The sequence below is a fragment of the Hyperolius riggenbachi genome, chromosome 2 (genome assembly GCF_040937935.1).
Source record: "Hyperolius riggenbachi isolate aHypRig1 chromosome 2, aHypRig1.pri, whole genome shotgun sequence".
Taxonomy (NCBI): domain Eukaryota; kingdom Metazoa; phylum Chordata; class Amphibia; order Anura; family Hyperoliidae; genus Hyperolius; species Hyperolius riggenbachi.
The window spans coordinates 490,709,180-490,733,197 of NC_090647.1; the positions used below are offsets into that span (position 1 = coordinate 490,709,180).

Consider the following 24,018-nt stretch of genomic DNA (forward strand, 5'->3'; position numbering starts at 1 on the left):
TATTTTCAGTTGTGATAAGATCCCAATTTTGATTCTCCACCAAAAATAACGGAGAATGTTATGAACAGCTATTTTCTGCCAGCTTGTGTTTTAGTATTATTGTTCCATGGACATTCTGGGACATGGAAATAATAGACCTATAAATACTCAGGTCACCTACACAGCAGCAGATGTGCAAACTTATTATACATTCAGGAACAATTCTCCCGCTGTGTGAGAGCATAATGCGGTCAGAGCCCAGCCAGCAAAGCCCAGGGTGCAGCTTAAACCTCTATGCCGTACAAATTACGCTTACACATCTCCCATCATGTTCATAACATTCCAGATTGGAAAGCAAGTGGCTAGCTGCATGTGACAGATGGGTGTTCAAAGTGTTACTCCGCTATCACTAACAAAAATACAATGTTTACGAGGTCAGCTGTATCTAGTGCAAGTATTAGGACAAGCTGGGCTACACAGATATACCTGCTGTGCTCTGTATCTGACCACAGCTCCCACCTTTTTTGAACGGACAGTCCCTCTTTGGGAACGAAATCCCTCTGTCCCTCTTTCTTCCTTATTTGTCCCTCTTTCAGGACTGATGTACGGATCTATGGAAATATGTGTATTTTTCTGCTGAAAAATGTGTTTAAATAACTCTACACTTTATTCTCACCGTTTAAACTGATATACTGTATGTCTTATTGTCAAATGAATTAAAACGAATGATGATAAAGAGGACCAATGTGGTATAATATATAAAACTGCATCTTATGCTTATGAATTGCTTGTAGAATGCGTGACTAGGGGGTGTGGTTGATGCATGGCTATGGGTGCTTCAGGGGCGTGTCTTTAAGGATCCCTCTTTCTTAACCCAAAAAGTTGGGATGTATGTCTGACCATGCAAGCTCAGGAATGTTATCCCCACCAATGTGTCTCCAACTTCTCATAGATGTGCACTCTCCTCCCCTGTATAATGAATAAGTCAGTGCAGTATGCCTATGGACACCAAGATGCTGAAAACTTTGCTCCCTGGTTTGGGCAGAGTTTTGGGTAAGCCCTAAGCAAATGGCACAGGGCAAGGCTAGGTGTCAGAAGCTGGCACACACAGTGCTCGTGAGTTACAGCAAAAAAACACTGGTAAAGTCATTACACATTTTATTAACAACGTGATACATGCAATCTTTGTTTTAGACTTCATAAGTCTTAAAGAGGAACTCCAGTGAAAATAATGTAATGAAAACAGTGTTTCATTTTTACAATAATTATGTATAAATGATTTAGTCTGTTTGCCCATTGTAAAATGTTTCCTCTCCCTTATTTACATTCTGACATTTATCACATGGTGACATTTTTACTGCAGGCAGGTGATGTCACTGGAAGCAGATGCTGCTTGCTTATTTGGCAGTTGGAAACAGCTGTAAACAGCTAATTCCCACAATGCAATGAGGTTCACAGACAGGAAACTGTCAGGACCATGGTCCTGACACCACACTTTGGGAGGGGTTTCACCACAATATCAGCCATACAGACCCCCCTGATGATCAGTTTGAGAAAAGGAATAGATTTCTCATGTAAAAGGGAGTATCAGCTACTGATTGGGACGAAGTTCAATTCTTGGTTACGGTTTCTCTTCAAGTCTATAGACACTAGTCTTGCTTTTTTTGAAAAACTGTTTGCAGCAAGACCTAATGCTTTCCAAGTGGAGAACATTCCTCCTTTGCCTTAACGCACTATCGCCCTCCCCTTAGGTGGTGAAGCGGGAGTCGGACATCCCTGGTAAACATATTCCTTGCTATTAATGCTGGGTGAATTTCTAACAAGAAAAAAATCAATACCAGCTGACTCTGTGCTGTCTTCATTGATTGGAAAGAACAGTCGATGAAGCTTAATACTGAAAAATGTCTTTATTGTGAGCTTAAAATGTATCACACCGGCAAAAACATAAAAACTGTTACTGTAACATGTTTACATTGCTGTTCCACTTATTCCATTCAATAAAGAGAAACTGTAAAAAACAAATGGAGAACAGACTTCTTCTTGTGTACCAACCATTAATTTAAAATAGGCAAACATCACTACACTGGCTTATGCGGCAATCGCGAACGGCTAGTTCTTCCAGTGAACCGTTCCCGGGCCGATCATGACAAAAATGGTAAGTGATTCAAACAATTCCCACTGCTCTCCACTATTTTTGATGGAGATCACCACTATCACAGTGCCCGTCTCCATGTGCCCTTACAACAGGGGTGTCAAACTCAAATACAAGGTGGGCCGAAATTGTACACTGGGATCTAGTCATGGCCAACCTCAATGCCTACTGGCCACTTTCCTCCCTTATAAAGTTCCCAGGCATCTAATGGCCCCCCTCCAGCCTCTATACAGCTTTCTGGTGTCTAGTGGTCCGCTCCCCTATACAGTTCCCAGGTGTCTAGTGGCCCCCACCCTCCCCTATACAGTTCCCTAGTGTTTTGTTATTTCCCCCTCCCTCCCCCATATGGCTTACCTGGTGTTTCAAGGCTTCAACTCCAATATAGCTTCCCTGGTAATCTAGAGTGGGCCAAACATAATGCAAAGTGGGGAAACCACTTGAGGACCAAATTTAATAGCTCTGAGGGCCAGATTTGGCCTGCGGGCCGGTGTTTGACATGTATGCCTTAAAGAGAATCTGTACTCTAAAATTCTTACAATAAAAAACATACCATTCTATTCATTATGTTCTCCTGGGCCCCTCTGTGCTGTTTCTGCCACTCCCTGCTGCAATCCTGGCTTGTAATTGCCAGTTTTAGGCAGTGTTTACAAACAAAAGACATGGCTTCTAACTAGAGTGTGATAGGCTTGAGAATAGCTCAGTCTCTGACTCATACAGAGCTTGGAGAGGGTGTGTATAGCTTCTGCCAATGACAAGCAGTGCAGCACATTCCACACATTCCAGCCTCAGCCGAAAGAAGAGAGAAGATTAGTTCATATAACAGAGATAACACAGCCACTGTGCAACTAGAAAAGGCTGCAGTAACACAGACCACATTAGAACAGGTATAGGAACTTATAGGATAGAAGAAATAAGGCAGAACATTTTGTTACAGAGTCTCCTTAAAGAGACACTGAAGTCTCTTAAAAATCATCTTTTTATTATAAAATCCTGTGTAATATGATAGCCCTACCTAAACCGCCGCATCCCCGCCGCTGAAATCTATCTAAATCCTCCCTAACTCCCTCTCCCTCGCAATATCCACGACTTTCTTGGTCGTGGATTTTGCTGCCCTCTACTCTTCCATGTGAGGCAGAGCTATGAGCTGCAGCTCTGCCTCTACACACGTCTGTCAGCCGCGGATCTCCGCCTCTCCCAGTGAAGGAAGACTGAGAAGGGCGGGGGAGAGGCGGCGATCCGGGCTGACAGATGCGCTGAGAGGCAGAGCTGCGGCTCATAGCTCTGCCTCTCACAGAAGCGCTGCCCGGATTGCCCCCCGGGGAGTTTGGGGGGGGATTTAGTTCGTTTAGAGCGGTGGGGATGTGGCGGTTTAGGTAGGGCTATCATATTGAACAGGATTTTATAATAAAAAGATGATTTATAAGAGACTTCAGAGTCTCTTTAAAGAAAATACGGAAGGAGCCATCTTTATTACCTTATAAACAATGCCAGTTGACTGGTTGTCACACTGCGCTTTTTATTTGGCTTTAGTTGTTTTTGAGTCAGTCGTTGGAGTGCAGTTGGACCAGAGTCAAAGCACCTGACCTGCATGCTCATTGCCAGTGACTTCCAGTATTAGTGGCAGTGCATCAGGACAGAAGTCAGGCAACTGGCACTGTTTAATGAAGATGGCAGCCTCCGTACTCCTCACCCAGATTCTAAAAAGTGGCAGTCGGGTCTGATCAGCAATTTATGAGTGTGGCACAAAAGTGCTGATAAATAAAGCTGGTTTTAGAGTGGTAATCTCACCAAAAAGATCTTATCTTTTCAATTAATTGCCCCTATTCAGCTATTAATAGAATCGCTGCAGAATTGTTGCATGCAGAATTTTTTAAAACACAAGTGCAGCCAGTGTGGATTGGCTTTAAGTGCAGGAGACTGAAGGTGCGGGCGTTCTGGTGTCCAAGACTCCACCCCTCAACTCAGGCCATGCTCCGATATTAGGTAGGGTTCTCTCCTCCCCAAACTAAGTAGCCAGATTTTCCCCAGTATTTGGTAACCCCATTAATCTAGGTAGTAGATGTGCCCCCCCCCCTCTCCAATTATAGGGAGCCAGATGTGCTCCCACACCAGTATCAAGAAGCCCCGCTCCCCAATAGGTAAGGGGACATTTGGGGAGGAGAGCCTACAGTGCCTTATGGTAAATTTGGGCCTGCCGAAGTGTCTACTGTTGTGCACATGTGCAACTAGCGGTCCCTGGCGTAGGATCTGTTGGCAAAGCATGCACACAATGGCGGCCCATGACAGCGACTGGCACTGGCAGCAGGAACACTTGGTGGGCAGAGGATGCGGGGATGGCAAGTGTCTGGCTGCTGTGCTTCTAGTGCATATATATATATATATATATATATATATATATATATATATATATATATATATATCCTCCTAGGCCTAAAAAAATAAAACAGATGGCCAATGACAGCTACAGGGGAGAATAGAAGATCACGGCCATTGTTTTCGTGTTCTTCTTCATTATTAGCCGACAGAACTAGGTCGAGAGCCAATGACACTTTGATATGAAGAGCTATGATCAAAATCACATCCTTGTTTATGTGGTACACAAGCAAATAAGCTTTCTTTTTTCTAATGATTCGTGACCAGGAACGTGAGCGATGCCAGACACTCGAACATGGGGAAACAAGGTGGAAGCCAACTAATGTTATTCAGATCTTAGCCCGTCAGTAGAGAAGCTTTGATGTTGTTTTCTAAAGGTGGGGGAAAATATCTCCCGCTCTTGTCTTGGGAGGATGAGAAAACAAAATCTTGACAGGCCGTCACTGTTCTCTAAAAAAATCTGTGATCTGAATCCGGGGATGGTGAATAAAGCAACATGATGATTTATTCATTAAGCCCCATCATCCACAAATAGCCAACAGCTCCCAAACTCTGCATTCTGAGCAGCCCAAGTCCAACTTAGCCCTGTGTCCAACGAAGTCCGGAGCTCGGTGTCCAATATAGCCTGGAGCTCTGTGTCCAAAACAATCTGAAAAGTGGCATCCAATCCAGGCCAGACCAAGTACAAAATAACCTGGGAATTGATATGTCCTATCCCGCCAACGTCTCTGTACAGTATTCAAATTTGGCTAACAATACAGCTCAGAACTCTGTGTGCAAAAAGTCCAGCACTTCTCATTTAATACAGCTTGGAGCTCTGTGTCCAGTGCATTTCAGCATGCAGCCAGTGCCCTATGTTTTAACTAGCCCCAATTCAGTTCAGCTGAGAACTCTGCATCCAAAATAGTTTGTAGCTTGGCAACCAAGGCAGCCCGGGACTGTTCTGCAGCCTGCCGTGCCCGGGACTCTGCTGCGGCCTGCCCGAGACCCTGGAGTCCACGGCGGGATGCCGAGACCTTGGAGTCCACGGCGGGATGCCGAGACCTTGGATTCCACGGCGGCCTGCCGAGACCCTGGACTCCATTGCGGCCTGCCGAGACCCTGGACTCCACTGCGGCCTGCCGAGACCCTGGACTCCACTGCGGCCTGCCGAGACCCTGGACTCCACTGCGGCCTGCCGAGACCCTGGACTCCACTGCGGCCTGCCGAGACCCTGGACTCCACTGCGGCCTGCCGAGACCCTGGACTCCACTGCGGCCTGCCGAGACCCTGGACTCCACTGCGGCCTGCCGAGACCCTGGACTCCACTGCGGCCTGCCGAGACCCTGGACTCCACTGCGGCCTGCCGAGACCCTGGACTCCACTGCGGCCTGCCGAGACCCTGGACTCCACTGCGGCCTGCCGAGACCCTGGACTCCACTGAGGCCTGCCGAGACCCTGGACTCCACTGCGGCCTGCCGAGACCCTGGACTCCACTGCCTGCCGAGACCCTGGACTCCACTGCCTGCCGAGACCCTGGACTCCACTGCCTGCCGAGACCCTGGACTCCACTGCCTGCCGAGACCCTGGACTCCACTGCCTGCCAAAACATCAGCCAGAACCACTTCTTTATTGCTGATTGCCTGTAATTTCCACCTATTGTCTATTCCATTTGCACAACAGCATGTGAAATTGATTGTCAATCAGTGTTGCTACCTAAGCGGACAGTTTGATTTCACAGAAGTGTGATTGACTTGGAGATACATTTTGTTTTGAGCAGTGTATTTATTAAATATTCCAGCAAGGCATAAACAAGTTAATAAATGCTTGATTATAGCGGAGAGAGTCCCCTTTAAATCCTAAATTCTCTTTAGCCAGACAAGGGTGGAAAATGAACGTCATCCAAATAATAATCCCATTAAACAGCTGATGGATCTAACATCACAGTCATAATGGCCTCCTGATGCCGCATGCCAAGGAAAATTCCTATTAAAAAATAGTGGCTCATTAAATATTACTGATTTTAATTAAGTCCTGATTAGAAGAGCTCTGTTACTAGACACAGTCCAAATATATCAAAAACACGTTCACATACAGTAAGGAGGATCGCTTCTCATGTCAGGGCTCTGTAGTACTGAGGTCAAAAACATTCTCCTAACGTGCAAAATCTCCACTGCCTTATCTTCCCTTCCCAACAAATAAACCTACACAAAAATGAAAACATTTCCCAGCTGCCCAGAGATCATCTTCACAGCGGTCTGGCTTCCAGTGTATGCTTCCACTCACCTTACCTCCTGGTGCGCTCTATGGGAGATAAAGTGTAGAGAAACCGAGAGCCCAATATAGTGTAGTACGTTAAGCATAAATGAAGTAAAGGTTATCGTGAGAAAATTATACTCACAAACGTGGGTTACCACAGAGGCAACCACTGTATAGGCAGGTGAGGAGATTAGACCTGTCCTCATTCAGGGATAAGAAGTCGCTCTCTGTAGATGCGAAAGGGGGTAGATCACCCCTCCACCAAGGGTGGACACAGTTGAGGCGCTACACTGGCTATTGCTGAAATTCTGTCTTGTCCCCATGTTTATTGCCTGATGAAGCGGGCTGGGCCTGCGAAACGCGTTGCACTGTTTTGGGGTACTAATTAATAAATGTGACTACTATTCAGACAGTCTTTCGTGTCTGCTTTATGGAGGTAAGTCCACCGCTTCCTCCAAGCAAATTTTAAAGTTTTTATCCACTTTTATCCTGCTGGCGCCTCTGTTCTCCTACTGCTCTATGGGAGATGGCACTGCTACAGTTGGCACTCCCCCTCCCTCTTGTTCTTATCTAGGAAAGGGGGAGTGGTTACAGCTGGCTCTCCCACCCCCCTCCCTCTTTTTATATAGGAAAGGGCGCATGGTACAGCTGGCTCCCTTGTTCTTATCTAGGAAAGGGTGTGTGGTAACAGCTTGTGCTCACCATCCCTCTTGTTCAAACTTAAGAAAGGGGGTGTGGTTACAGCTGGCACTAACCCTCCCTCTAGCTCTTATCTAAGAAGGGAGGTGTGGTTATAACTGGCACTAACCCTCCCTTCTTGTTCGTATATAAGAAGGGAGGTGTGGTTACAGCTGGCACTACACCTCATTGTTATATAGGAAAGGGCGCATGGTACAGCTGGCTCTCTTGTTCTTATCTAGGAAAGGGTGTATGGTAACAGCTGGTGCTCACCATCCCTCTTGTCCAAACTTACGAAAGGGGGTGTGATTACAGCTGGCACTAACCCTCTCTCTTGTTTGTATCTAAGAAGGGAGGTGTGGTTACAGCTGGCATTCAATTTCCCTCTTGTTCTCATCTAGGAAAGGGGTTGTGATTAGAGCTGGCTCTCACCCTCCCTCTTGTTCGTATCTAGGAAAGAGGGTATGGTTACATCTGGCACTAACCCTCTCTCGTTATCATCTAGGAAAATGGGATGCGGTTATAGCTGGCACTCACCCTCTTTTCTTGTTCTTCTCTAGGAAATGGGGTGTGGTTAAAGCTGGCACCCACCCTTCCTCTTCTCTGTATCTAGGAAAGGGGGTATGGTTACAGCTGGCACTCACCTTCCCTCTCCTTCTTCTCTAGGAAATGGGGTGTGGTTACAGCTGGCACCCACCCTCCCTCTTGTTCGTATCTAGGAAATGGGGTGTGGTTACAGCTGGCACTCATCCTCCCTCTTGCTCTTATCTAAGAAATGGGATTTGGTTACAGCTGGCACCCACCCTCCCTCTTGTTCTTAACTAGGAAATGGGGTGTGGTTACAACTGGCACCCACCCTTCCTCTTCTCTGTATCTAGGAAAGGGGGTATGGTTAAAGCTGGCACTCACCTTCCCTCTCGTTCTTCTCTAGGAAATGGGGTGTGGTTACAGCTGGCACTAACCCTCCCTCTTGTTTTTATCTAGGAAAGTGGGTGTGGTTACAGCTGGCTCTCCCCCCTCCCTCTTGTTATATAGGAAATGGGGTGTGGTTACAGCTGGCACTAACCCTCACTCTTGTTTTTATCTAGGAAAGGGGGTGTATGGATGCAGTTGTCACTCACCCTACCTCCGCCTTTTCTCTAGAAAAAGAGACAGCAGTTACAGCAGCCACTTACCGTAGTTACCCTGGGACAGGGTGAAGGGATTTTGGGAATGGGCTAAGCTGTCAATTGCTTTCAATCCAGTGTTGGTGTAGGTGGTGACTAGAGATAAGTGATGGTGTCTCAGGGAGCATTAAGAATGGACCCTACCGGTCAGTATGGAGAGGCAACAGCCAAAGCTGAGAAGCAATGTTAGGTAAGTACCAAATGATTTTGATGGGGAGGACTGATGTTTATGTGTAGAAGAGGAAGACGTTAAAAAGAAAACTGTTAAAAATCAGACGTAGATGTTAAGATTAGTCAAATCGTGAATATGTATCACATGGCAGTGACCTTCTCAAAAGGTGTGTCCTGGACTACTGATGGTATCTTCCCCCTATGTATCTGGCTGCATGAACAACACCCACTACACATTTAGTTCACAACATTCAGGTAAGTTCAGGTCACAGTACCTCGGATTGAGCTCCCGCCATTGTCCCCTGGAATCCAGGAGAGGGTGATGGATGAAGAAGTACTCTTTGATACAGTGAGCCGGGGCTGGTCAGGTGGCACTGGAAAAAAAAGGGGTTTAAAAAAAATTACTTTTAGAACTCAATTCACAATCTACATTTTAGTATTCCAAAGCAAATGGACATGCCTAATGTTAAAGGCTAGTTCACCCTCCCAGATTTTATCATTGTTAGTAAGGCTGAATAGAAGCCCCACACACCCATTACCCACACGATTTTCATATGTGATGCAGCCGAGTATTCCCCTTTCAAAAAGTCAGACATGTAACCCAGACATCTCGCTGGAATTTAGCTGGTGGTTATGACCAACAAATGCTTATGACTAGGAATGGTTAATGAGATGTAAATCATTTGGAGTTGATGCAGGATTATGCAAATGTATGTAGCTTGGACCAATCAAATTTTGCCAAGGTAGCATTGGGTTTGTATTCTGTCAAGCTGCATACATTTGCATACACAATTTGCTTAATCCTGCATCAATTCAGATTTATTTGCATCTGACTGACCATCCCTATTTATCACTGATAAGGCTGTTAGTTGGAGTTTAATTGCTCTCTCTGGCTCCACTCTGACTACAATTCAGCCTGCTGGAGGCTCAAGCAAGATTAGGCAGTGACTGATCCATTGTGCAGTGTTCAAAGTAGTGTTCAAAGTATCATCACCACCTGCTGCCTCCATCTAGGTGGGGTTTACTGGTCTTTACTAGGGAGACTGGAAACAGACTGGAAACGTATGCTCCAGACATATTTGTAATTAAAATCGGAGGGGGGGGGGGGGGGACCCGGATACATTTCAAACGGATGCGATCTGATACGGACCTAGTGTGGACCTAGCCTAACAGCGAGTTTTTCAGAATTTTCTTCATTAAGTTTACCCAAAAAATTATAAACTGAAACTAAAATGACCTCCTCACCCTCACTGTGGTACAATGCAGCCCAAATGATCACCCTCCAGTGAAAGACGAATTCATAGATTTAGGACAGGCACAATTAGGTCTAAATGCTGGAACACCCTCCCTCAACACATCTGCCGCTCACCCACACTTACCCTTTTTAGGTGCAACCTGAAAACGCACCTCTTCAGGCAAACATACTCTCTGACTTAGGACATCATGGCTACTGACCACCATTTCACCATCTCATACACAGCTTCTCTTCACCTATTGTCCTTTCCCTTAATCCTTTAGACCACAGGTGTCAAACACAAGGCCCGCAAGCTGAATGTGGTCCTCCATGCTATTTTATGTGGCCCTCAAGAGTTTCAAATGTGTATCATTGTAAGCAGTAAAAGAACAGCAACACACAGCCTTCCCATCCAGAGGAGCACACCGGTGACAGCGTTTCTGATTGAAACATTGTCAGTTTGACCCGGGCACAGCAATAACCCACAAGACACCGCCCCACACCCATGGGGCTCCCTTTTGGGATCCAAACCTCTCAACCCCCGTGTGGATTGTAAAAGACATACACACCTGCCACCCAACACCATCTCCCACACATATCAGAGTACCACAGTAGAGCAGTGTAATATTTACCTGTTCCAGTGATGCATTGTGTCTCCTATGTTCTTCCTGGAAGTCACATGCTTATGCCACATACCTTTTCCTGGTCATGTGACATGCCTCAGGAGCCAGAGGTATGCAGCATAGACTAGAGCATGTGACTGTCAGGAAGATCAGAGGAGCCCCAAAGCAGTAGGGAAGCAGGTAAATATTAAACTGTTCCACTGCGCTACTCTGCAGAAGGGTGTGTGAGGAGCGGGGCCCCCACGGTCGCTATAGTTACACTACTTAGTTTGAGACTGTTCAATAAATGTTAAATCCTAATAAAACAAATTAGCCCACCACTTGGACCATGTTTTAGATTTTGGCCCCTTACGTCACTGAGTTAGACACCCCTGCTTTACACTGTAGGGCTCTCCTCCCCTTTTGTCTCACAATGCTGTGTAATGTGCGTACATATCTTCCAGCTTTTTGTAAAACTCTGTATTTGCTTTGCTCACTGCATAAGCTTGATTTCACCATTGTCTTGTACGGTTAACTGTATTGTTTATATTGTATTGTTATACCTTATAATCGTTTGTACAGCGCCACGGAAGATGGTGGCACTATATAAATCAATAATAATAACATCCTGCTTCTCGCACTGTGCAGTATGAAGGTAGGTTTAAAATAGAGGATGTGAAGTAAAAGGCATCACCTACACAGAGAAAACATCACAGATACAGGAGGAATAGTTCATATTACCACCATCTGCAACTTGCAGTTTAGTTAATTGAAGGCCCTGCTTAAAGAGACACGGAAGCGGAAAAAAATTACGATATAATGAATTGGTTTTGTAGGACGAATAATTACTTTGACATTAGTAGCAAAGAAAATATTCTTTTATTTTCAGTTTTATAGGTTTTTTTTAATAACATTGCATCATTCTCTAATATTTGCAGTTTACACACTACTCAGCATGCTAAATGATTTTACAGAGCAGGCTAGCAAACTTTTGACCTGTCCTCTGCAGAGAAAAAGAAAATACAATGACAGACACTTGAGATAGTAAGCTTCAGAAGACAAGAGCTCTCTGTGACTTTGAAAGACGTGGAGCTCAGTGGCTCTTTTGCATAGATAACAACTGGAGTTCCTTAACTCTTCCTGTACTGGAAACAATATGAGACTTATGTCTCTGCTCCTAATGCTTTATTTCTTAGCTGTACTACACAACCAATTCATTATATCATCATTTTTTTTTTTTTTGCTTCAGTGTCTCTTTAATAAAAGGACATGTTACAGCTAATCTGGTGACTTATGCCACTCTGCTTTTCCTTCCACAATGTCACAGAGAGAGTCAGAGGCAGGGACTAGCGCTATTACAATCTATTGTTGTAGCAGGGGAATGAGAATTATAGGTAGGCCTGTCTGCGAACTGATTACCAATGCCATGGCTGCAAGACAGAACAATATGCTGTTAGAAAATCACGGCTGGCTGCCACAAGGACAGAATAAATGTAAGCAAAAATTCCCCACAGGTTCCTCATTTAAATTCTAAATATATATATATCCTTGCTGCCTCGGCCTGCCTTCATAACTGAAATCAAAAACAAATTGATCTAATAATTTGCCCTATGAAATTGATCTGCAAAGTCAATGCCAGTGCAGAGCTGTGTGGCTTGTGTATTCCTGCTCTATGCGACTGATGAGCAAATAAGGGCCCATTCACACTTGTAAACGTTTTGCGCTGGTGGTTTTTTCGCGATTAACACAGAAAAATCATTGTACACTTTTGCGTTTTTTTTTAGATTGCAATTGAAATACATTGCAATTGCGATCGCTCATAAAACGCTAATAAAAATCCTGCATGTGCCAAGTTTTGCGATTGCCGCTATTTAGGGAATCGCCCGCGATCAGCGGCAATCACGGCAGTGAGATCACTGCCATATAATTTCAATTGTGCTAGTGCTTCGGCGGTTAGCAGTAAACGGAATCTAATCGCACTAGTGTGAAAGGGCCCTAAAGGACGGAGTACAGAATAAAGGAGAAGATTTATCAAACCCCTGTGCAAGGAAACGTGAAGCAAAACTGGATGCAAATATGAAGCAGTTACTCAAATCTACCAATCAAAATCCTTGATCTTGATCTATTCAAGTGTTGCACCAGTTTTGGTGCCTAGCAGTAGTAATAGGAGTACTATTTACCCAGCAGAAATAACATTACTGTTCCACCTTGCCTCATGAGAGAACCGGCCATGTCCCCTCCAAGTTGAAGCAACCTGAGAAGGGAAGGGGGGGGGGGGGGGGGTGCGGCACACGTAATTCAAGGACCGGCTATTTTTGGCGGCTGAATTACCCAGTTTTCTTCTCATTTGAGCTACGGCAGTCGCCAGTGCTACCTTGGGCATGATTCACAAAGCTTTTTCACCTGTTTTCCTCTGATCGTATCCACTCTACTGCGCAGACGCGAGTCCTTTGCGTCGGGCTCAGCTATTTCCGCCTTAGCCTGAATGAAGAGCCGCTACTGTGTCTGTACTGGATTGCGGTAGGTAAATATTTACCTTGCCGCCTTCGGGGGTTGCAACGCTGGATTGCCGGGACGGGAGAAACCTCGTTAGCAAAACGTTGCACCGGTGCACGCAAAATGTTGCACCGTTCGCGTGCTAAGTACGCTTATCAGGCTATTTAGCATGCGAACAGTGCAACGTTTCGCTCGTGCAAACTTCTGCGCACATATTAGCGCGTGCAAAGTGCCTTTGCACGTGCTAAGGGGCTTTTCACTGGCATGCTAACACTTAGCACCCTTTAGTGAATCAAGCCCATAGACTCTGAACAAGCATGCAGCAGACAGATGTTTCTGACAGATCTGAAAGAGATTAGCTGCATGCTTGTTTCTGGCGTTATTCAGACACAACTGCTGCCAAATAGATCAGCAGGGCTGCCAGGCAACTGGTATTGTTTAAAAGGAAATAAATACGGCATATTCTTCACACTTCAGATTCCCTTAAAACCTTCTAGTACTGGAAGTTGTTTTTTAACTCATTCTTAGTGAATCAGCCTCTTAGTCTATGAAATACATTGCCTGGTATGCAAAATAAAGTGCTGCAAACCTGACAAGTCAGTGTCGACTCTGAACGAAGGCCAAATGCAACACTTCGTTTTACTGCTTTTAGTATTTTATATTCTAGGATACCTCTGTTTACAGTAAGTTGTCATTACCTCACTTGGGAGCTGAATGTTTTATAGCTTCTATTAATCCCGATTGCGCTATGCACTCTACATAGTCGGCGTAGGTAATAGTACAATCGCAGTGTGCTCTCTGCTCACAGCAAGTTTACCGATATAGGGCTTGATTCACTAAACCGTGATAACTTATATCACGGCCGCGCTAGCGGTTTTTGTGCGTAATCGTGCATGAAAATGTATGATTGCATGCTAAATCCGTGATTGCGTGCGAAAAACGCTAGCACGACTGTGATATGAGTTATCACGTTTTTTTGAATCAAGCCCATAGAGTGAACATGACTAGAGATCACATAATTACCACTAGCCGATCAAAGACTAATCAAACAAATAAAGGTGTCCATAAGGGCCCGTTTCCACTAGCGTGGTTTCCTCGCCGAATCTGCAGCATTTCCCCCCAGGCAAATCGCGCAGGGAAACTCCGATTTGCGATTCGGCCGACATTGTCATGCGTTTCCGTGTGGGAGGTTGTGAATCCCATAGCCGTGCATGGCGCAACTGATTGGATTCGTCTGCAGACCAGGAAGTGCATAGCAGGAAGTGCATAGCAGGAAGTGCATAGCAGGAAGGGCAGACCAGGAAGTGCAGACGCGCGCGGCACAACTGGAAACATGCCCTCAATCAGAAGATGTTTGGGCAGATCAACGAAGTGACAGATTTGTCTCTGATCAAATCTGATCGTAGAGAGATCTGTTGCCTGCCCATACATCACAGGCCGATTTCCAATCAATCTATCCGGAAATGGATGAAATCGATCTGGAAATGGCCTTGTGATGGCGTATCCACCGCCTCACCGGCCTGCCACAATAATGAATGTACCCCCTGGTGCCCAGTGCACTAAACATTACAAGTCTGCATCCGCTGCTGGCTCCTTCATCCATACAAGCGCCCCACGTGGTTGACGGAGTAACGTGGCCGCAATTGTGACGTCACACACGCGTCCACGCCTGCAACCACGTCATCATCAAATCGGATGGTGGATTGGCCACCAAGTTGCCTGATGTGTGGCCACCTTAATCAAATCTGATCCACTCTACTCGTCAGGTGGTTTTTATAATCATTATTCTAAGCTTATCCACCTTCACCAAAATCTGTATATCCAGATCATTTTTGCCCTTTTCCATTGGGATGCACACAATACAGCCTTAGGAAAATCATTCCATTAGCTCAGTAAAGCAGAACCATTTCGCCTTCTAGTATTATGCAGGATGTTGACTTGCATATCTTTCAGTTTTTCTTTTGTGCCACTTATTGGCTATTGAGACATAACTGTACGGTTTATTATATCTCTGCTTCATCGAGTTTAAAGAAAATCATATTGAACATAGAAGTGTGGAGTTAGACGGAACCCCCAGTGGTTTTACAAATGTGCCCATCACTGGCATGCTCCGATTACCATATAAATTGTCTATTCACTGCAGAGAGAGATTACATTTCATCTTCCTTATGCTGCTGCAGTTTAATAAACTTGAAAGGCTGTTAAATGTTAAAAGGGAACTTCTATCCGGGGGTGGAGGGATATGGGAACTGTAGCTGAGTTGTGCAGTTACTTACATCAAAAATGCAGGTAATGAAAGACTAAAGTTGGCCATACATCAGACAACTTAATGGCCGATTGACCATCCGATTCCATTATTATAATCAAATTGGATGAAAATCGGTGCTGCCAAGAGCATGCCCAATCAATGTTGTGACCAATTTCGGATAGAAATTGGTTTCATGTATCGATCGGACATACTGTAAGATGTTGGGCTGACATGCTCGATCAGATGTGCAGCGATATTATTGGGATGAGCGATGAACGCGACGGAACCCCCAACGCTGTCCCCTCTTCCCCAGTGCATGAATACTTTACCTGTCAGTGTCCCCTTCCTTACATACAGGCGCCCCACGTGGTTGCCGTGACGTCACGCACACACCGCGTATATGTCAACAGCCATGTGTGTGAGGCCGGAGACAGTGGTGGACACTGACAGGTAAAGTATTCGTGCACAGGGCACTAGGGGGACACATTTTACACTTGGGCAGGCAGCGGGGGGGTGGAGTGATGCCTATTCTCGAAAGTTATCATGCTTAAAGAGACTCTGTAACAAAAATGTCATCCTTCTTTCTTCTATCCTATAAGTTCCTATACCTGTTCTAATGTGCTCTGTCTAAGGGCTGGTGCACACCGAGCGGCTTTTTCAGCGTTTCTGCAGCCGCTTGGTCAATGTATCTCAATGGGGTGGTTCACACCAGAGCGGGAGGCGTTTTGCAGAAACGCATACTCCCGGGGTGAGGCATTTTTTGGATTGCGGATGCGTTTCTGCCTCAATGTTAAGTATAGGAAAAACGCAAACCGCTCTGAAAAACGCCTGTTTACAGCAGTTTTGCCAACGTTTTTGTTACAGAAGCTGTTCAGTAACAGCTTTACTGTAACAATATATGAAATCTACTACACCAAAACCGCTACACAAAACCGCAAAACGCTAGCTGAAACACTACAGAAAAATAAGAAAAAGCGTTTCAAAATCTGCTAGCATTTTGCGGATCTGCTAGTGGTTTTTGGTGTGCACCAGCCCTAACTGCAGCCTTTTCTAGTTGCACAGTGGCTGTATTATCTCTGTTATATGATCTAATCTTCTCTCCTCTGTTGGGCTGAGGCAGTCAGGCTGGAATGTGCTGTGCTGCTTGTGATCGGATAGAAGCTATACACACCCTCTCTAGGCCCCCTGCACACTCTGTATGACTCACACACTGAACTACTCTCAGCGTATCACTTGCTATGTCTTTTGTTTGTAAACACTGCATAAAAATGGCAATTACAAGCCAGGATTGCAGCAGGGAGTGGCAGAAACAGCACAGAGGGGGCCAGGAGAACATAATGAATAGAATGGTATGTTTTTTATTGTAAGAATTTTAGCGTACAGATTCTCTTTAACCACTTAATGACAGGCAGACATATAAAAACGTCCTGCTAGAGCCTCTTAATGGCTCCAGGATGTTTTTATAAGTCAAACAGTGCTGCTGCCCCTGTGCGCCTGCACGCTCCCGCACGCTCGTCCGGGCGTGCATGTGGCATCCTCGAAAACTAAACATAACAATTGATGTGGAGCACCAGAACATGCCAAAGACATCCACTGTGCCAAAGCAGGGGTGGGGGATGGTTTGATAATAAATCTCAATAATTAAAGGAAAAGAAACGCTCTGTTACAGGTTAAAATGAACCCATGTCAGTTTATGGTGCGATCACGCTTGAATGATTAGTGGCTAGATGTCTCAGTACCGGTGACAGCTAGCCACCAGCAGCAGCTTAGTGAGGGGCAGCCACAATGTTCTACTGAGGCCTAAGCAGTGGCGTAGCTAAGGAGCTGTGGGCCCAATGCAAGTTTTACATTAAGCCCCCCAAGCACTCTATACATAATTGATACGGCGCACCAAAACCTGCCAGTGGCAACTACAGTGTCAGAGGTGCAAGAAGGGGATGGGGAACAATTTGTTAATGATTACCATTCAAAGTGTCTATAGAAGTGATTATTATGAGCACAGGACCAATAGAGAGCTAATACTGCAGTTGAGGGATGGCCCTTCGGGCCCCTCTGGCCCAAGGGCCCCGGCGCGATTCAAACCTCTGCAACCCCTATTGCTACACCACTGGGACTGAGGTTTGGTTCACACATAAAACGGTGTTGAGTCCTGTCAGTTGTGTATGTGTTTATGTGGCTGCGTTCAAACATAAAAGGTGTAGATTTCCGGTTCAGTCAGGTACAACTGATAGAAAACCATTGCAAAACTGATAGAACAGGACTGGACGGCTCCAAAAATGTACAGATTTATGTGTAAACCAAGCCTTAGTCTTATTCCATAAACAGCCGGGCACAGATTAGACTTTTGCAGATTCACTGTTCTTTACCCTCTTTCCCACCTTTCCTGTCCCTGTGACCTCCATGGACTTCCAAGACTTAAATATCCTTGTGTTCACAGGAACAGACGATGGAGATCCCTGAACAGAAATCAGACTATCAGGAGCAGTGGCGTAGCTAGAGATCATGGGGCCCCATAGCAAAACCTTCATGGGGCCCTCAGATGTAGGCACTCAATGCCACCTGTCCCTACCCTATGCATATGAGTTTATTGGGCAATTTACATTCTCATGCAATTAACGCTGCACGTAGTTCATGGGCACTGAGACAACGTCAGAGGGTGGAGAGACAACGTCAGAGGGTGGAGAGACAACATCAGAGGGTGGAGAGACAACATCAGAGGGTGAAGAGACAACGTCAGAGGGTGTAGAGACAACATCAGAGGGTGGAGAGACAAAGTCAGAGGGTGGAGAGACAAAGTCAGAGGGTGGAGAAACGTCAGAGGGTGGAGAAACAATGTCAGAGGGTGGAGAAACAATGTCAGAGGGTGGAGAAACAACGTCAGAGGGTGGAGAGACGTCAGAGGGTGGAGAGACACCGTCAGAGGGTGGAGAGACAACGTCAGAGGGTGGAGAGACAACGTCAGTGGGTGGAGAGACAACGTCAGAGGGTAGAGAAAAACAAGGAAGTTAATGGTAAATACATTAAGTACCCACTGGGCCCCCTCTGCTCCAGGGCCCCATAGCGGCTGCTATGGCTATTGCTACGCCCTTGATCAGGAGAAACAGCTACAAACAATGATTTTGACCACTGAATGTCTGATGTTTATGAGGGGCCCTAACTTCTCCACTCTTGTTCAGCCTTTGACAACCTCAGTAAATCAGGGCTAACCCATCTGAATAGATGTTCATGTAGGGCATATTTTTGTTAATTGTTTTTTATACTTCCAATAATAATCTGTGTAAAAACAGTAGACGCATCATCTTACCTTGCACTTGCAGATTGAGGACGATCTCATCAGTCTCCCAGGTGTTGGTGGCAATGCAGCTGTAGTACCCAGAATCCTCAGCTTTCACAGTACGAATAATAAAACTCCCATTGCTGTAGATGCTTCTGCGCCCATCAGTAATTACTGGAGTGGGTGTCCCGTTACTACCTCACAGGAAACAAAAATCATATATTAAAGGAATTACAATCAAAATAATTCAGTGCTGAGGAATCAAAAGGCATAAATGCAGTTAGACTGAGCAGCACAGTGTAGTGATGTGAGAGATACAGAAGCACAGGCGGATGAGAACACAGAAACTTTACTAAGGCCCAGTGCACACCAAAACCGCTAGCAGATCGTCAAAACGCTAGCGGTTTTGGGAGCAGAGAGCAGATATTTGGCCGGGTGCACACCAAGCGGATTTTGTATGCGATCCACCAGCCGCATCAGCCAGTGAAAACGCTTGGCTATTGTATTTCAATGTGTGATGCACACCGGCGGTTTCAGTTTTTTTAGCAAACCGCAAACGCGCAGCAGGAGGCGCGTTTGCGGCTTGGCAAAAACCTCAAACCGCCGGTGTGCACCATCCCATTGCAATACATTAGCCAAGCATTTTTCCAGGCGGATCGCTCCAAAAACCGCTCGGTGTGCACTGGGCCTTAAGGAGGACCTCCATGCATAAACTAAAAATCCATCAACGCTGCTGCTGTAATGCAAAGTTATATGTACCTCCGGAGTTTTGTCCCACGAAACCGCCTCGAAGACCCTGAATAGGTACATTTCCGCCGCTTGACAAAAAAAAGTGTTGTTCTCGGAGGAGAGGCGGGGCCAAGCGCCAGAAGTGTAGTGATGTGGGGTCTTCAGGGCGGATGAGATTCCGGAGGTAAATATAACTTTGCGTTATAGCAGCGCTGACAGATTTTACGTTTATGCATGGAGGTCCTCCTTAAGGTAACCATAAATTACTTGCATTGGCAGCTGATCAGCCATTCGATTCGATAATAATAATCGGTGCTGACAAAAGCATGCCCGATTGACTATGCAACCAATTTCGGGTCGTAAATGGTCGCATGTATAAATCAGACATACTGGAAATTCTCGGGCCGACATGCTCAATTGGGTATGTGACAGAAACCCCTGGCCGTTATACTTAACCTGTCACATCACCCACTAGTGTCCGCTGTATTTCCGCATTCTGGCCTGATATGAGTACCGGCATATAGCATGTGGGGAGTATGAGTGACGTCACACACGTTCCCCATGTGCAGGACGCTGGCACTCACTTGGACACTAGTGGGCGCCGTGACAGGTAAAGTATAACTTCGCGGTGCTCAGAGGGAGGGGGGATGACATAAAACATTAGGGGGACAGCCGCCGGGGGCACAAGGCTGACTGCAGCTAGATTTCATGCTGAAATAGTTTGGGAAGCGGCCTGCGGTTTATCATAACAGCTCTCGCTCTGATCAGATAGAGATCTGTCTCTTGGTTGATTGGCCGCCAAGATTGCTAGATGTATGGCTACCTTTAGGCCGAACACTGTAATAACAGCGCAGGAGATTTGGGTGCAGCCGGCGCCTCCATAGACCATAATAGGAATTACGGCTATAGCGGCGCACAGTCAGTAACTTCGGCGCCGTCAGAAGACGCAGCTGAAGTTACTTTTAAAACACTGTAATTTGGCCTCCAGCTGGAAGCCGAATTACATCATTCCCCGCTATCCACGTGGACCTGGAGGGGGAATAGTAATTACCGCCGCCGGGACTTGTGCAGCAGCAGCAGGATAAGCCATACCGGCTGTATCCTGGGCCCAAGTCTCCCAGCAGCGATTTCATATGTATGCCTTTAGGGTTGGTTTACATTGGAGCCAATCTCCAATGACCAATCGGAGTGGACACTGCAGTGTCAGCTCTGATGGTGCGTTTGTTGCCGATTTGGCGCCTGAGCAGGTCCACCACAGGTTTCTATGGGAAATGCATCCACTTGTCCGAAAAAATTGTGCAGGTCAGGACATTGCGTTGTGCTTACGGCAATGGACCCATTGTGGTCTGACAAGTGTGAATCCTATTAAAAGTGGATTTTATTAATAACACAGGATCCATTGACTGTCAGTTTTGCAACAAAGCCTCAATATTTTGATACACTGTATTACTTTTGAGGCCCTTTATACCATTATTTTTTACATTTTTTTGGGAGGAAGCATGGGAGTCACATGAAGTGCACCATGAAGAAAGTGAACTGCCCCTGACCGCTTGTTCGGTACTGAAATGGTGCTGAAGTTTGGTGTTCAGCCATATTCGGGTGTTCCAAATTTCATATGCCGAATCTGAACACCAACACTATAAGCAAGTCTGTGAGCCCCACAGACGACCCCTCTCTCTATCCAATCATCATCCACAGGTAGTCAGGGAGGAGCACCTATCAGCAGAGCCTGACCTGACCTCACCTACCTTCTATTTCTGCTGCTGAGATTAACTTTTTTTTGGCAAGCAATTCACCTACAGCTCAGCAGAATCTCATCACATTGTCTATCAAATTGAAATGGGGTCAAAAGCAATTCACTTTTTTACCTGAGTTTTCTCCTGGGTGATTTTTTTAACAACTTGTAAAAAAAATGTCTTTTAAACCACCAGCAAACAAATACTCAAAATTATTTTGACAGTACTTTTTTACCTACTTTTTGCTACTTTTTCCATTGCAAAGTGCTAAAGGCAGAGACAGAATAAGTAAGAGTCTGTAAGACATGCACAGGGGTGGAGGGAGTTGTAAAAAAAAACAAAGAAAAAAACACAAAACACTCTTTTGAGCGCAATGGTCACCAAAAAGCATATAGTATCAGCAACAAAGGGAAGAAATTGGCAGGATCAGGTGATTGATTGCTGTGTGTTGGAACCTGAGTGCTGTGTGCCCTAGCCTGGAAAGCCAAATGCCTGGATTCTGAATGGACTCCATGGTCACATGACTGAAATTCCCTGGTTTGGCAGCATCATACTTAAATTAAGACTGCCCAGCTGCCTTTAAAGTGAACCTGAAGTGAAAATAAACTTATGCATTAATTGCACAATAAGGGAAAGAGGCGCCCTGATTTGAATAAAAGATTTTAAAACCAGTTTAAAAACGAAAAAGAAAAATGAGGTATCTTACCTCAATGACGAAATCTCTGTAAACTTACAAAAGATTTTTATTTGAGCACAGGCAACGCGTTTCGCGGGTCTGAGCCTGCTTTCTCAGGCCAATACAGTGCCAAATGACAGAAATCATGTAGCATAGGGAGCCTCTGAGGCTCCCTATGCTACATGATTTCTGTCATTTGGCACTGTATTGGCCTGAGGAAGCAGGCTCAGACCCGCGAAACGCGTTGCCTGTGCTCAAATAAAAATCTTTTGTAAGTTTACAGAGATTTCGTCATTGAGGTAAGATACCTCATTTTTCTTTTTCGTTTTTAAACTGGTTTTAAAAGCTTTTATTCAAATCAGGGCGCCTCTTTCCCTTATTGTGCATAGTTATACCCCCGTACATGTTTGTCCGAGGGGTGGTGACAGAACACCCGTTGTTTTACCACGGTTAATGTTTTGTGCATCCTTTTTCATCTAAGAGAGCGACCGCAACCAGGTCCGTCCAGGACCACCCCGAGTGGAGTCGGGTTTATGGTCTCCACCTGCTTCCTGTGGTCGGTTGCCCCTTGCAACCCTCCTTTGTGAGTAGCCCTTTCAATCAATTGATTTCTCCACACACCTACTATTGACATACTGCACTATCGGGCTCCCTTTTTTGTCTCCTGTATCTTTTTTTTCCCATAGGGTGCCAAGACACCCCAACCACGATTTTATGCATTAATTAATTGTATGTGTAGTACCGATGATAAATAGAACATTAGAAGTATAGAAAAGAGTCTCATATTTAGATTTTCAGTTTTATAGCTTTCTTTTTTTTACATTGCAGTAGACTATCACTACTGCTGTTTAGAACCCACACTCTGCCTTTTAAGCTGAAAAAGATACAGAAGTAATTGCCCTTTGGACTTCCCTGCCTTAAAAATGTACTATCTCTCTTCTCCCTGAGATATCAGCCTTTTAACTTCTATTTGCTTTTCAGAAAACCAGACTGAACTCGACAAGCTCATCTGCATACCTCACAACTCAGGCTTTTTTTCAACTCTTGCTTAGGGATCGTCAATGAGTTGCAGCATTATTTAAATTTTGTGAGCAAATGTATATTGCTTGAATATAAAGCCAATCAAATCCTAATGATGTAAGATTCGACTGCTCGATTTTCAAGCTGCATAAAGTTGCATCCAACATTTGCATAATTCTGCATCAATTTGAAATGATTTGCCTCTCATTGACCATCGCTACTCTTACTGTACTGGAAAACAGAAAGGGACTTCAGATAATTTCTTAAAAGGGCTAGTACTATGTGTGTATATGTTTATCTAATCATCTCACATTTCACTTGAGGTAAGCTTTAATTGCACAAGATTAGCAATTTGAATTCACCATCGTCTACCTTAAAATAAGTGTTTTACAAAAAATCAAAAACACCTGCAAGAAATTATTATTACTCCTAATGAGCAGTGCTAGCCAGTAATTCTGCATTACGGATATAGTGTGACTGCTGGTGGGAAGCAATCATCTCTGCAGCACTGATGCCTTTTTTCTCCATGCCCTTAGTTGTTTGTCTCTCAGGACAGGGAAAAGAAACTTCTACCCCCCACAGGGCTCTACTGCGGTTGCATCCCTTGCAGGGTCTATTGTTAAGCCCCTGGATGTCTGGTAAAGATATCCTTTATTCATTATTTAACCTGCTTTATGTTAATTTACATTCTAATATGACGGCGTAGTCTGTTCTGCTCACCATAGTACTAAGTTAGGTGAGTAAAGCGCACTGCATTATCATTCGATGGTTATGTACTCTATTGAACATTGAAGGTTTTGTGATACCCTACGGTTTATTGCATAACATTGTAAACTGCTATACCTTCCAATAAAAAGTTTTAAAAACTAGAGTTAAAAGATGGTGACAATCGTGATGCTCGACTGAGCTGATGAAGCTGATTTTCATTAGTGTAAATGCCATTCTGGAAAGTGATAAAGATTCATAAGCATTCATAGCCCTCCATCATCTCACAGAACAAACAGTAAATGATACAGTTAATTGAGCATTTGGAGCAGAGATCAGCCTTATGCGGCCCATCCATCATATTTGGGGAATCATTCTTCAGTAGCGGCACAGATGAGAGACACCATCTGTGCTCTGCTCCCAGCTGCCTATATAGGGAGAACAATGGCTGGTTAGCCAGGTCTACTGTTTCTGAACTTGTGCTCATAAGAAACTTCAGTTTTTCCATTAAAATATTCATTGACAAATGGTGCAGCCACCA

At 45.0% G+C, this 24,018-nt stretch overlaps 1 protein-coding gene across 8 annotated transcripts in view; it reads right to left on the minus strand.

Annotated features, from left to right (window-relative positions):
- The window catches only part of DSCAM (DS cell adhesion molecule), a 635,668-nt gene that overhangs the window by 197,182 nt on the left and 414,468 nt on the right, over positions 1–24,018 (minus strand). For 7 of the 8 annotated variants that reach the window (XM_068270401.1, XM_068270399.1, XM_068270402.1 and 4 more), the window contains 2 exons: positions 18,642–18,805; positions 9,033–9,131 (listed from right to left, as the gene is read on the minus strand). In XM_068270401.1, the coding sequence (XP_068126502.1) occupies positions 9,033–9,131; positions 18,642–18,805 (263 nt within the window). Of the gene's footprint in view, positions 1–9,032; positions 9,132–18,641; positions 18,810–24,018 lie in introns of those variants that run through there. The other variant, XM_068270405.1, reaches the window with a different exon arrangement.